Below are 14,612 nucleotides of genomic sequence, written 5' to 3' on the forward strand. Positions count from 1 at the left end.
AAATATTTATCATCTGTTATTTAGGTAGTTCCATTAATATTATGATATATCATAGTTATGTGTAGCTGTCATTTTTTTTCAGACAAGTTGATCGTGGACAGCGGCGTTGCTGACTTGCTAGACGACCCTACCGCGAGGGTACGCTGTTTTACCTGAGACACCTGTCTTCAGCGCATTGTGATTTGGACCGCCGGGGTGTGCGGAAAATGTTGGATCCGCGTTGCATATACTGTACCGATGAATAGAATGTCCATTCATACTGAAATACTTATACCAACCATTACTTAATTTAAAAAGTTATGCTTAACTGATAACTCAAATGGATTGGGTAACAGGCAAAACCTATTTAAACCCTCTCAGAACTTCAAAGTCTTAAACTATCATCTATTCATATAAAATATTTTGCAATACATACATATCTACGTCGATTAATGTCTTCAGTGGAAAAAAATAGTTAAAACAGAGTGTATTATTATGTACATTTGACCTCTCTGCAAAATATTGGTAAAGATAATTGTCTAGGGAAGCATATTAATTAGTGCCACGTTGTGGTTTTTCCTTAATAATTCCATCTTAAAGTTTAAAATTGTTTTACCAATATTAAAGTTGAAATTTTCAAAATTAATCTTCCAATATCTAACTATAAAGCTGATTTTTCAAATTTTACAGTTAAATTTTCATTTTACCAACATTAAAATTGAAATTCCTAACATTAAACTTTGAATTCCCAATATTAATCGTGGAATTTTCAACTTTAAAGTTGGAATTTAAAAATAAATTTGCCTCCAGGCACTAAATTGCTTTCGTAACTGTCAAACTCGTCTCACCTGATTTTTGTCCGTGCACAAATTTGCAAGGATCGTTTCAATAAAGATACGTTCGAGAAAAGCTGTCTATTCTTATCTTTCACCGAAAGAGTAGTGTCTTTCGATAGATTAACACGGTGGTTATGTAACATGAAATCAATCAGTTCATTGTATCATTTTCATGATACATATGGGATTTTTATTGTTGTTTCACTTTATTTCACAAAATAAAAATAAACCATGATGATAACTCTCCTTTTGTACCCTCACCTACTTGTTAATTGATTAAGTAGTGTCATTAAACTAAACGAAATGGTTTATAAATCCACATAGGTGGTGTTATTGATATAATGTTGGTTTTAATGATTATCTAAACTTAAAAAAGGTAATGGCACATTTCAGGCTATTTGGCTTTTTTATGATAATTAAGGACTAAAAGAAAAAGTTAACTTCATAAAGCTTATTAAAATTACAAAGAGGCCTATAGATGAAATTGTCAACTTCTTTATTACCAAGTCTTTCTACTTAAATAAACGTATGAGTCACTTAATGTTACATACAAAAGGACTTGGATACTGAAGTGGTTCCGTACGATTTTAAAATCACGCCAAACGTTGCCGGTTGGATTGCACGACATTAGGGACGGTAAGTTTTGATACATGGCACAGTCTTCTATAACAGACTTAATAATTAACGATTTACATGTACTATATACAATGAAAAAATCAGTTATGTTTGTTTTCTTACATGGAGGAAGGTCTTTCATTTACATTGTATTGGAATATCTTCTCAGTTCAACTTATTAATGGTGATTTGAAGTTTTAAATTATACAAGATTTTTTTTTCTTCTAAATTTTGGGGGTAAACTATCCAGGTATTACTATAGTCTCATTATACAGCCAGTCCTCCTGAGGAAGTCTCACCAAAGGAGAAGTATCACTATGCATATATAAAAGAACAACGCGGCACTCTAAATATTGCCTGAAAAATCATTTATTTTAAAACATGATTCATGTACAGCAATTTTGAAATCAGCCAACAACGGAATCCAAATTGGGCGCGGCAGAACAATCTGCAAAAAATACAGATATCGAAACGTTACACTTGTAAATTTTGGTTTTTTCCCTTATTTAATCATATAAATTATATAAACCAGACACGGTTTTTATATGTACATGTATATAATACATTGATATGCATATCTAAGTTATACATCTTCTTGTATTTTATATTCCTTCTATGGTTGTTTTGTGTATTATTGATTATTCAGTGCTGTTTTTGGATTTAAAAAAAATCATTGTTGTTTACGTCATAAAATACAATACATGTTATGTTCTTTTTTTGGGGGGAGGGGGTTTCATTGATTTTGTCTTTAGTCATGTTACGTTTATTGGTTGTTTTTTCGTATATAATACGGTTATCATTCGTCTTTGTAATATTGTATAAACTCATGGTTCTTGAGTATGTATTTTGTAAAGCATTATTTAAATGGTTGTACACAGTACATAATTCGTTTATCAACTCTAATAATACAGTGACTGAGTGACTGAGATTTGTTTTAGATTAAAAACATCAATATCTTTTTGTATTTAAATTATACAAATATACATAGCATTAATTGTATTTATTTATATAACATTGATTTTCAAAAACTATTAAGGCTTTTATTCTCATAAGAAGAAAAACTAGAAACTTGGCAAAATTTTTAAAAAGATTTGAATATGTGAAAAAAGAGATAGGTTAAAATAGTATTACCATTTTTGTGAGTGGTTTTATAAAACGATGTTTCATTCAAACACAGATTTTCTATCACGTGACTAACTCTCGCCCTCAAATCGTCTGACAGATTGGGATGGCGACTGTACACCCATGCTTGATTCGTCTTACATGTGTCGTCAGGATTCAGTTGAATGCAATTATACACCACTGAGTAGTTGGTATAGTCTGTCTCTACTACCCAGTAATTTCCTATGTTGCCTAAAGATGTAAATATTATTTGCAGATTTGATAATATCGGATATATGTGTCAAGATGGTTATAAACAAATGAGTTCATCATATTTTAACTGCATTGTTCCAAAATTGACAAAAAGCCTTGAAATTTAATAGTTATTAACCAATACTTAATCCACTTAGTTCCACGCAATTTTCATATGCGAAAAAGAGATGTTATTTATACAAGTTCTGTTTGAATTCTTATTTAAGAATATTTACATTTTCAGCTGTCTTTGTCTATAGACCAATAATTTAATAAAATATGAGCAACACAAAATGGGCGTGTTTTATATCATAACTAAAAAGTGTGACGCGTAGTAATACATAGCATGTGCTACATGAAAAAAAAATCTAAGTAGTGGTTTTAAAATATTGTTTTAACGTGTAAAAATTGGAAATGATATAAATATAAGTAATAAGGAATCATTTTTGAATGTTACAAGGTGATAATTTCGGTCGGAATGTGGTCAAACCTATCATAAAGCCATTCGGGCTTTATTTGATTTGACCACGCCCCGACCAAAATTATCTCTTCATAATACTCAAAGAATGATTCCTTATTTCTTAAATATTATTGAAATGTTCATCAATTTCGTTACTTTCTTTCATTATTGTGTAATATAAAATTTCGATATGAAAGCTTGAAATGAACGTACGCGTTCAAAATGAGATCTTGAAATGTACATTTGTTTCGCTTTTCAGTCACATGATTTTTACATGCTTAGTGTCAAAACATAGAGGTGGTGAGGGACACTTACATATTGTGACGTACTTCCGATCGAAATAAACAATAAAATGAAGCATTCTTAAAACTTTTTATTTCCCCAAATTGTTAACTAACAGCGTAGCGCATTGGTTTAGAGCCTTAACTACGAATCTGTGAGTCGTAATTTTGAATCCCGCTGGGCATATCAAAATTTTTATCTTTCCAAAAATTTTAAACCATTTTTTGGTAAAATATTGTAAAATTATAAAATTTTAAACGCTGAAAGTATATTGATTATAATGATATTACATATTTATCCACATTAATATCGACAGGGTGTCCCATACCACCTTAATAGATCTAGTATTTTGGAACTTGCAGAATAGTTTCAAATAGATTTTTTTATCAAATGAAACGGTTATAAGCCATTTGTCCTGATGAAGGAAATTGCGCTCTTGCTGGTTATTTTATTACTTTTTATTATATTGTTGTTTTGAGATCTTTTCAATTAGTATCAGTTCAAATATTAAAATAGATAAATTGTCATAATTTCGATTTTTTAAAAAACATATCATACAATTATTGACTGTTTATGAAGGCATTATTCATAATCATGATCATATTAAAATATTGCCCGCCCCGAATCGGAGTATTTTTAAAAAATTTATTTTGAACTAAAATGTGATAATTTTCTACTATTCCGTATTTTTTCTTTTCTTTTATCAGGCATTGGTTTATAGTTAATAAAATATATATTATCTTACTTGCAATCAAAACATTTTTACATACATCAATTCCGAAACATCATGCATGAAATACATTGATATAAAAAACTGAGATCTTTAAGCAATAAAAGTACATATAGAACTATTTTTTCTGCCGATTTTATACAATGATTGTGTACCATTTCACATGATGTCTTTTTTCAGTTTTCGAGTAAGATTGACTTTAAATAGTCTAAGTGAGTGGAGAACAAGTTAAAATTTTTAAAGTCATACCTTGATTTAAATAATTAAACAACATCTTTCCCGGTGTGTCTGTAAGGTAGATGGTGGAAGAAAACTGGAGACACCCGTGGCTTTTAGCTGGATCTCTGACAAAGAGCAGTTCGATTTTTATTTGTTTTTCTTTGGTAAATCTCAATCTCTCTCTCCCTCTCTCTCTCTCTCTCTCTTTCTCTCTCTCTCTCTCTCAAAAATTCAGAATGATCAACATTGACCAACATTATATTTTTTCACTTAGATTTCCAAGTATTTTACCAATCTGTATGGGAAACCTCCACACACAATAGAGGTTTATATAAAATTAAAACAATTCCTCTTGCATTAAAGACGTCAAGGAACCACTAGTAATTTCATCGCTGCAGTCAATATGGTATTATCATGAACTTTGCTGAACAATGGCATACAGTGGCGCAGTAATGTGTATTCAGAGGGTGGATAAACGTTTATCACTGGGCTTAGAAGACAAAATGGGAAAACAATTATGCGAATATCTTTCCCATTTCAGACAATTCTAAAATGAACAACTTCGGAAACGGCCCAAACACTGCGTATTCTAAAAGTTTAACAGAGTCATGAATTATAGCGGCGAAATTGTTTTTAGCATAAAGGGGTAGAACTTGTTGCATACATGTATGTATCAGAACAAAATTTTTCTCATTTATATTTGTCAAACAAATAGCATAAGTTTATTTATAATTCAAGACGGCAAAAACGTTCATATCATATTACTTCATGGAAAATATTAACAAAATGTGTCGGTTATATTACCGTTATGTTTACCTTCCACGTGTTGTGTCGGTTATATTACCGTTATGTTTACCTTATACGTGTTGTGTCGGTTATATTACCGTTATGTTTACCTTCCACGTGTTGTGTCGGTAATATTACCGTCCTGTTGTCTCCTGTATACGTGTGCGAAGTCCTGGAATACTGACGCTGGATCTAAATACCCCTCATACATCCACTCAAATTCATACCACTGGCCTAAATACTTGGGGAAAAAATCAAAATACTTTCAAAAACAGGCAATATTATTGTTGCATGAAACAGTGGAAAGTCAGTACTTATATAGAATGACCTTGTAGAAAAATATCCATACTTTGAAAGCAAATACTTATTATTTTCAAAATCTTCAAAATGTGTTGGCTATAAGAATTATTTATGAAACTTAGGGCGCTTTCCATCAACGTTGCGTCGCTGGCGACATCATGGGAAAACGGTGAGGTTACTGGAACGGTTGGCAACGTCACAATACTTCTAGAAGTACGAAACTAGCTCATAACTTATACTTATATTATGATAACATTAAAACATGAAAGCTATTTGCAGATGTATGATGATTAAATTCAATTTAAATGACAACCCGCAGGTATAAAATTTTAGTTTCATAAACCATAAAAACTACACCATACTGTTTCTTAATCGGCAACGGTAAAATGAGTTGACGCAATCGCCAGTCGGCGACGCGCGTTCCAGTAATCGGCGACGACGGCAAGTCCGGCAATGTCCGTTAATGGAAAGCACCTCGTTTGAAATGAATCTCAATACCCTCTCTATGGTAAAATTCGCTTCCACTTGAATCGAATCCATGCGAAGGGTACAGTTGTTCGCTACGAGGCTTTGAATTAAATAGCTGCAACAAAAACCAAAAGTAAGTATCATAGCTGAACTATGAACAATGATTGCCAAGAAATATCAGTGTAATAATATAAGATTAGTATAACAACAACTTCTCTGATTCAACAAATGGAAAGATAGGAGGTATTAGAAAATAGGGTATGCGATCGTATGATAGTTTGACAGATATACGATACTTCTATAGTCTGTCTCGAGATATTTATGCATTACACTTAATTGAACAATTTTTAATCAAAATAAACATATCTAGCTGTGAAAGAGGTGCAATTGAAATCTATGAAAGGAATATCAAGGATATCTTCACTGACATATTATCATTTTTCATTCGTAAAATTTTACAGATTTCTTACGAAGATTTATAATGGGAAATGTTGACATCTTTTCTCCATTTGGAAGTCACTTGGAATACCTCTCACAGTTTTTAAAGCGCTAAGCATAGCTCAGCGCTTTATTGTCGTTAGACTTCTACTTCCGGTGCAAGGAATAACCGCCCCCTATGAGCAGAAGTTTACATCATTTAAACTGGTTAGGGAACCAGTTTCAGGAGCTGCACGGGCTAGTACAGGCTACTGTAAATTTGATGTACAGGGCTTACATACATCATTGCAGGGGCTGCCACGCAGTGATGAGGAAATATATCGCGTATACAGAAACTAAAATGTTATATACATACATGTATATCTTTTACAAACAGAAGCTGGGTTAGCGCTTTTCAGTACTATGAGTACTTTGATTTAACGTTATCATCCAAACACTTTCATCTCGCTTGCAATGTAAACTCCCATTATAGACTTTTTTTTATTTTAAGCCATTTAATATTGAAATATGATAAGATACAGGGGACGTTTCTATAGAGAAATTTTGGGATTTTTTAATACTTTTGAATGAACACCGTTTATATCAAGGGATATGTATCAATATTGAACAATTCAAGAAAACGTGCTGCATAAATCTCTCGGGACGGACTTAAGGGTGTTATTTACTCAGGGTTTGAGTTCTCAAATTCCGATTGCTATAAAGTTCAATGTAATGAGTAAAATTTGTTCTAAACACAAAAAGTATTTATGAAATGAATTATTATTGACAAAACATTCAAAATTTTTACTTTATTATGGAATTAGGCTCAAACAAAAATTGACTATTAGCCAAACAGAGGAAATTCGGACTAAATTTTGCAAATTTTGTTTTCTGCTCAAAGTTTTTTGGCAGTAGTCTAAAATTAAAAGTTAAGATTTTATATTTAAGTCTATGTAATTTTGCATATTTTCCCTTGGTTTTACCTCACTTATTCATTAAAATAAACTTATGGCACGAATTAAAAAATTATTGAAAAATGCTTAAAAACGATAAAAGACACCATATCTCAAAATTTTGATCATTGACCTCATATAAATGTTATGCCAACAGAATAAGGTCAATATGAATAGTTCAATACCATACATGTTTTTGTATTATCATCATTCAATTTTTTTAAAAATTGTATCAAAAATGGGTAGGGATTTGAAAACTGATAGAGGATATTCGGACTGGATTATTTTTTTTAATTGTTGCTGAAATCTTAATGCTGTGTACTTATTTAGTGCCACTACCATTCATAAACTGTATGTTATTTTTAAAAAGTGTTTTATTATTTGTAATATTTTTATAATTAAGAAAATCTCAACCGTAGTGTAAAATTTTATGGGATTTTTCTTGATTTTTCAATAAATATTCAATGGCCATTAACTCAAAAAGTAGGTCATTGACCTACTTTTCTGAAAGTGAAAAATAACAATACAAGCAAAGGTCTATAACACGCAATAGATGGTTTTTCATTATCATCAGTGGATTTTTTTTTCATTCTGAGTAAACGTCATCCTTAAGTAAAATTTATGAAATTGATGATCTTATACCTGAAAGTTACTATTGTTATTGGCCTCAGAAACATAATGAAGGTGTGACGGGTCCACTCACTACAAAACAATAATGGATTCTATATTTGGTTCCGAAACACTTAATTCAGTCAGTTCTTTAGAGAGATAGTTTAATCAAACACACCTGTTAATATTGCTAATTTGTACTGGTATGTCAAAAGCACGAATAACACAGGAAAATTTTAAATCATTTTTGACAAAAAAAAAATAAGCTTTACTGCAATTTAATAACATGTATAGTTTTCCGTGTTGTTTGTGATGCAAAACAATCACATCCTTCAATCTCTTGTACAAAGTAACACCTTTAAGTATTATAGAGTTTTAGTCGGGAGAGGTAATCTATACTTTTCTTCTCCAGTAATTGCTCGTCAAGACCGCGACGGTGTTGATTTGAACGCCGGTTTACGTGAGACACCTGTCTTAACCGCGTTGCAATTTGAACCGCAGGGGTGCGCGGAAAAGACGGGATTTGCGTTGCCTGTACTGTACCGACGTATAGAATGTCCATATATGAATTTTTTTTTATATGAAATAATTATACCACCATTCTTAACATAAACAGTCATATTTTACTGATAAATCAATTGAATTTGATAACAAGCAAAGCCTATTTAAAGCCTCTCCCAAATACAAGGACAAGTCATCGAATTACAAGATATTTCCATGGAAGTATTATTATTCGTTTTCAGAGTATTACTGATATTCTGTGTACATAACATAAGGAATAAAACCATTACTTCTCAATTCATATACATATATGTAAACTCAATTACTGTTGAGCTATATCATGTTTAATTTTGACAAATACACAACGCCCAAATTTTGTGACATATGCCATATGTTTAATGTTTTCCAGAGATTAACTTAAAGCTTGAATAGAAGAAAATATCTCTATGCTATACTTATCAAATTTCAGGCACGGACTTTTTTTTTTAATTAAATTTAGAATTTTAAACACTTATTCAAAATACACATCTCTATTTAGTACATCCTGTAATACACATGTATCTTTGATTTTCTTCTTCTTTAATTTATTATTAAATTTTATCTTCACGAAGTTATTTTCAAATTTTGAGTTTGAGGTAATTTATAACATCAACAATTCAATTTATGCGTAACATACATAAAAAGGTTGAATTAAAATCGAATAAATACCATAATGTTAAAATGGAATGCTGAATAAATTTGTTTTCATAAATATACTATATTCAAATAAAATAAAATATTATGGAATACATATCTACGTCGATTTTTGTCTTTGGGGATAAAAAATAGTTAAAACAGAGAAAATAAATAGGCACATTTGACCTTTCTGCAAATATAGGTCAAGATCGTTGTCTACGGGTCCGTGTTAGTGCCACATTGTGATTTTTTTTCTTTAAAATTCCGACTTTAAAGTTGATTTTTCCAACATAAAAGTTGGAATTTCCAACATTTATCTTAATATTTTCAACTTCAGAGTTGGAATTTTCAAATTTAAAGTTGATTTTTCCAACTTTAAGGTTTATTTTCCAACTTAAAAGTTAAATTTTCATTTTACTACCATTGAAGTTGGAATTTCAAACATTATTCTTGGAAACATCAACGTCAAATCAAAATTTTCAACTTTAAAGTTGATTTTTTTCAACATTAAATTTGGTTTAAAGTGCACTAAAACGCTACCTTAATTGTCAAGCTTCTTTTTCCGTGCACAAACTTACCAGGATTGTTTCAATAAAGATAAAGTTTGAGATAAGCTGTCTCTTGTTATCAGTATAGTTGCACCTTCACCCAAAGAGTAGTGTCTTCAGATTTTGCACGAGTGTTATGTAACATGAAATCAGCTAGTTTTTGTGCAACTTTTATGATATTTATAAATGAGGCTTTTTATGTGTTGTTTCACTTTATCTCACTAAATGAAAAACACCCATGATGACAACTCTCCTTTTGCACCGTCACCTACAAATTAAAGATAATTTAAAAATGCACACAAAAAATCGAGCCAGTACACAGTAATTAGAGAAAACAGCATTTGGATTTACTTTGTATCTCCTTGTATTGATTTAATTTGCACGAATGATGTAAGTAAATCTCACTTGTCCTTTGTTTTGACCACAAGTCGCGTGTGTCCACTATTAGAACCATTTTTTATAAACAAGACTTTGGACTTTCAGTAGGGCGTAGCTATCTATTCTCTGCGTCAAAACAAATTAAAAATGACGCGGTGTCAAGCGAAATATGCATCGATTGCGTAGTCTTAGCTCTGAAGAGCCATACAAAGCTTGTTGATTTCAAAGATCCATGGTTGAGTGGCTAGCAATGAAATAGACAAGCTATTTAACAGTGAAACTAATGATTGAAACTTTTGTCATGTTGTAAATTTTGAATTTATCAGGTGGCAGTAAATACAAAATCTACACATTGACACTTTCGGGAGGCAAAGAAAGATGTCGGTACGATTGACTTGTAAGTGCATTTATAATGAAATTCATCAGCTATGTATTTTGTCGTACAAAGTGGCCAGTCTTTCATTTATTGGAATATCTTTCCAGTTCAACTTGTAAGTGATGATTTAAAGTTCGTAGATATACCAGATTTTTTTCTAAATTTCGGGGGTAATCAAGTTTATCCCTACAAGATAAATAATGTTACGTAGAAAGACTTTGATTTTTTTAATGATGAAAATCCGAAATTTCTGTGTCCCTTCAAACCCTTTTTTAAAGCGCTAAGCATAGCTGCAGCGCTTTTTTGTCGCCAGATTTCTTATCCTACTTCCACTTTCGTTTTCGCATTTCCGAAATACCGCCACCTACTGGCGGATGCTAAAGAAGTCGTACCCTTGAGAAGTCGTACTCGGGAGAACTCAAAATTATGCAGTAGGGAAAACTTATATCTTCAAGTTATCCTGCATGCAGATACATTTGTTCTAAAATTTTAAAATCAATCATGATCTTTGTAAACATGCTTTAAGGCAGATTATTATAATTTGTAAATTGGAAACTTTGATTTACAGTCAAATTGATAAAACATTTTATGCTTCAAAAATAGAGAAACACTTACATTAATTGCTTACATTAAATGCTGTGGTTATGATTTTTTTTAAAGTCATCAGCGTTCTGTTTTCACTGTAAGACGACAGCATGCATTAATCATTAAAAAGATTTGTGTATTCTATAACTATGGCATATCCAAATTCTATATCATTTTAATCCTGAGTACGTGAAAATTTTGCAATAACGAACAAACCCCGATTCAAATATGATTCTTAACATGTATTTTCATAACATTCGGTATGATTTAACAGCTTCTTCCCGGCTTAGCGCTTTCCAGTACTTTCAGTACTTTGATTACCTTTATTAATCAAAACCTTTATACGCTTTTGCTGCAACTCATTTGTATTTGGCAGGTATACCTGAAAGTCAAATACAGAATAGGGGAAGATGGCAATCTAATGCATACAAACATTATCGTAGACCAGAATTAGTTTTAATTAGGACAACAAATGGTGACAGAGGGTTACAACATTTACAATGTACAGTGTTCCTTATTTAAGTTTCAGAATACATTTGGATTGTTGGGTCTATTATAGTAAAGAGGGCCTGAGAACATATCTCCCAAGATCCTGAATTCAATACAAACTTAAGAACAGACATGAGTATCATTTGGAAAGGTGTTTCAGGCTTGCGGTGGTGTCACCTCTTGTTGACAATCCAAGTTAAACCCAGTGCCAAAACTTTTAGTCATTCATTGTGGGGGAAATGACATAGCAGATATTTCATTGTCAGGTCTGCAAAAGTTCATGAAACGTACCTTAAGGGATATTTTTGAAATCTTCCCCACTACATGCATTGTTTATGGTCCCAAATTTTACCTAGATCTTGTTGGAGGTATGCTATCTCAAACATTTCTGCAGAAATTTCGAGAAAACGCATTAACAGCTCAATTGCTACATTTGTGCTTAATTATGGTGGGGAATCAATTAAATATCTAGAAATTTCAGCCTTTCACCACACCTTAATTTTGCCTGATGGGGTGCATCTTACAAAATTAGGCAATTTTCATTATTTAACCACATTACAGAATGCGTTAAAACTGTTCATTCAAAATGGTTCAAACAAATTCCCTAGTTTATAAGTTTATAACTCTATAAAATTAATATATCATTTTCACAATTCGGTTAAACTTCTTTCATTGGTAATTTTTCTTTACTTGAGGCATAGTATCATGCATTTAGGTTTGTGGATTGGCATGGTCATTGAATTTGTTGCAAATTGTGTATTTTTATTGTACAAGTGTGTATACACACCAAGTCTACAGACTTCTGATGTGAGGGAAGTTGTTAGAGTTTACCTGAATCTGTCTGTTGCTTTTATTTGACCGGTAGTTGCTGAGTTGGCATTTTTTCATAGAGTGGGCAGGTGGTCGATTTGGAGTAGAGCGAATTTTAGTCGAGTTGGTTTGAAGGCAAATTTAATTTTGCCGATTTGTCAGGTGTCCGATTTGGAGGCAATTTTGAAAATTTCTGCAGGGATGGCATATAACATGTTAAGGAAGTGTAATTTTCTCCATTTAATTGAGGTATTCCTGTCAAAATTCGGCCGCCCAGTTGGCGGTAGGAATTCTAGGAAATCCTTGGCACAATTTTGACAGTAAAACATTTGCGGTCGGATACTGTTATTTCAAGGTCCGACTACACTTATTTAAACCTTTTGTGTTAGTTTACCATAAACACTTGTTTACTTATCAAAATATTGTTATCTAATAAAAGTATTGACATTTCTGCCATCCATGTGTTTAGTGCTCTATTTTGGTTAATTTTTGGATAAAGTGGAGCACATAGGTGCTAAACCCTTTTCCTTTAAAATACTCATGTTCAATTTTTAAAACTGATATTAATTCTAATTAATCCCATAATGTGGCATCTCTGTGTTTTCTTCGGAATGAAACGGGCTAGTCGGGTTTATCATTAAATTATATTACAATAAAGGAATTTTAACAAGTACGCTTGCATCTACATGTACAGGTGGAGTATGGTTGATCTAAACATTGTAATGTTATATATGAAAAGGCATTCAAAAAGAATAGATTGAGATTACTCAAGTATAGAATTGATAAAGAAACACTTGATAAAGTTCGGCTTTTATAAGATCTAGATTGGGATGGGGTGATTTTGTGAGGGGCAACTTATCATGGAAAACTCTGAATTACTTAAACATCATTTTATATAGTGAACTTGGTTTGAAAACCTTACAATCTCGAAGGGATAAACATAAACTAATTCTCTTCTACAAAATTTTAAATAGTTTAGCACCAGATTTAATTCAATTAATTTTTTTTCCAACTGATCATTCATATCATCTTAGGTTGAATGACCTTTTTTCCTGTCTACCACTATATCGTACTGTTTATTACAATAGCTTTGTTCCGTCTTCATGTAAATGTTGGAATAATCTTCATGCACAAACAAAAATGTCAAAAACTTTATCCATCAAAACTTCAAAACAAAATATACCAATAGCTTACAAACACTTCAGTTTGGGGCAATAGGAAATAAAATATTATTTTACGTCAGCTACGTAATAAAGCTAGTAATCTAAATTAAAAAAAACTTACTTATTCAAGGATTTGTTAATTGATATACTGTGGGTTTGAATCTGCAGGAATAATGATTTTTTGGGGATGTCCAAAATACACTCAACACAGAGAAGCGGTTTTTAATCAACTAAAAAAGTGTACCTTTTTATATTAACTATTATTCATATACATTATAGTAGTTCTGATTTTTGAGATAAATAAAATTGTGAAATTGTTCCCCATGTCTATAGTTATACTAGGGCTCCCAAGCGTTTTTGATTCTCTTAAGTTACACTGTTTAAGCCTATTTAAGTATTATACATGTATATTTCCTTATTATATAGTTCCCTTTTATTTACTGTTCTTTTCCAATGGGCTGGATCATGAATATCTCATTCTTTTGTTTGTATCTCTGCAAGTATAATTGAAGGTGATAGTTTGTTTAAAAAAAATGTTTTTTATTATAATGTAGGTGCCTATCATAACGGCACAAGTACAACACTAAAATAATATTGGCTATCAAGATATATAGTTAAAACAGTATCATTCATGAAAGAGTACATGTTAGCGTCTCATCATTCTGTACACTGTTATTGCCTGGATGGATGTGAATGAAAAATTCAGATAATCACAGTTTCAACAAACTGAGTGGGTGCAAACACAAAAATCACAAATCGACATACTGTAAATTTTGTATTTACACCCACCCAGAAAATTTACAATAAACAGTATCAAATTTTCAATTTACTGGGTGAATGTAAAACCAAATTAAACAACATGACGTATTGTAATTTCTAAAAAATTATTTATCTTTGTTCACTTGTCCAGCTAATTAAAGAAAAGGAGCTTTACTGTATTGAATAGTTTAACGTCTAACCATGTACACAAATATTCTGAAAAAACATTGTTTTAAATATAGATATCAGACAAAACATCATTATAAGCTAAAGGTTTATTGGATTTTGAATAATACAGTTATTACATATTTAAAGAAATGA

At 31.5% G+C, this 14,612-nt stretch overlaps 1 protein-coding gene across 1 annotated transcript; it reads right to left on the reverse strand.

Moving 5' to 3' along the window:
* Positions 1 to 1,775: 1,775 nt before the first annotated feature.
* On the reverse strand, positions 1,776 to 9,780 carry LOC117689473 (retinol-binding protein 4). The gene is made up of 7 exons (XM_066089025.1): positions 9,724 to 9,780; positions 8,041 to 8,100; positions 6,059 to 6,143; positions 5,371 to 5,501; positions 4,505 to 4,599; positions 2,562 to 2,783; positions 1,776 to 1,878 (listed from the first exon to the last, which is right to left on the reverse strand). Exons 2-7 carry the CDS (start codon positions 8,073 to 8,075, stop codon positions 1,838 to 1,840), a joined length of 609 nt encoding a protein of 202 aa, XP_065945097.1. The 5' UTR covers positions 8,076 to 8,100; positions 9,724 to 9,780; the 3' UTR covers positions 1,776 to 1,837.
* Between the last annotated feature and the right edge of the window lie 4,832 nt (positions 9,781 to 14,612).

This window comes from Magallana gigas, chromosome 6 (genome assembly GCF_963853765.1).
Source record: "Magallana gigas chromosome 6, xbMagGiga1.1, whole genome shotgun sequence".
Taxonomy (NCBI): domain Eukaryota; kingdom Metazoa; phylum Mollusca; class Bivalvia; order Ostreida; family Ostreidae; genus Magallana; species Magallana gigas.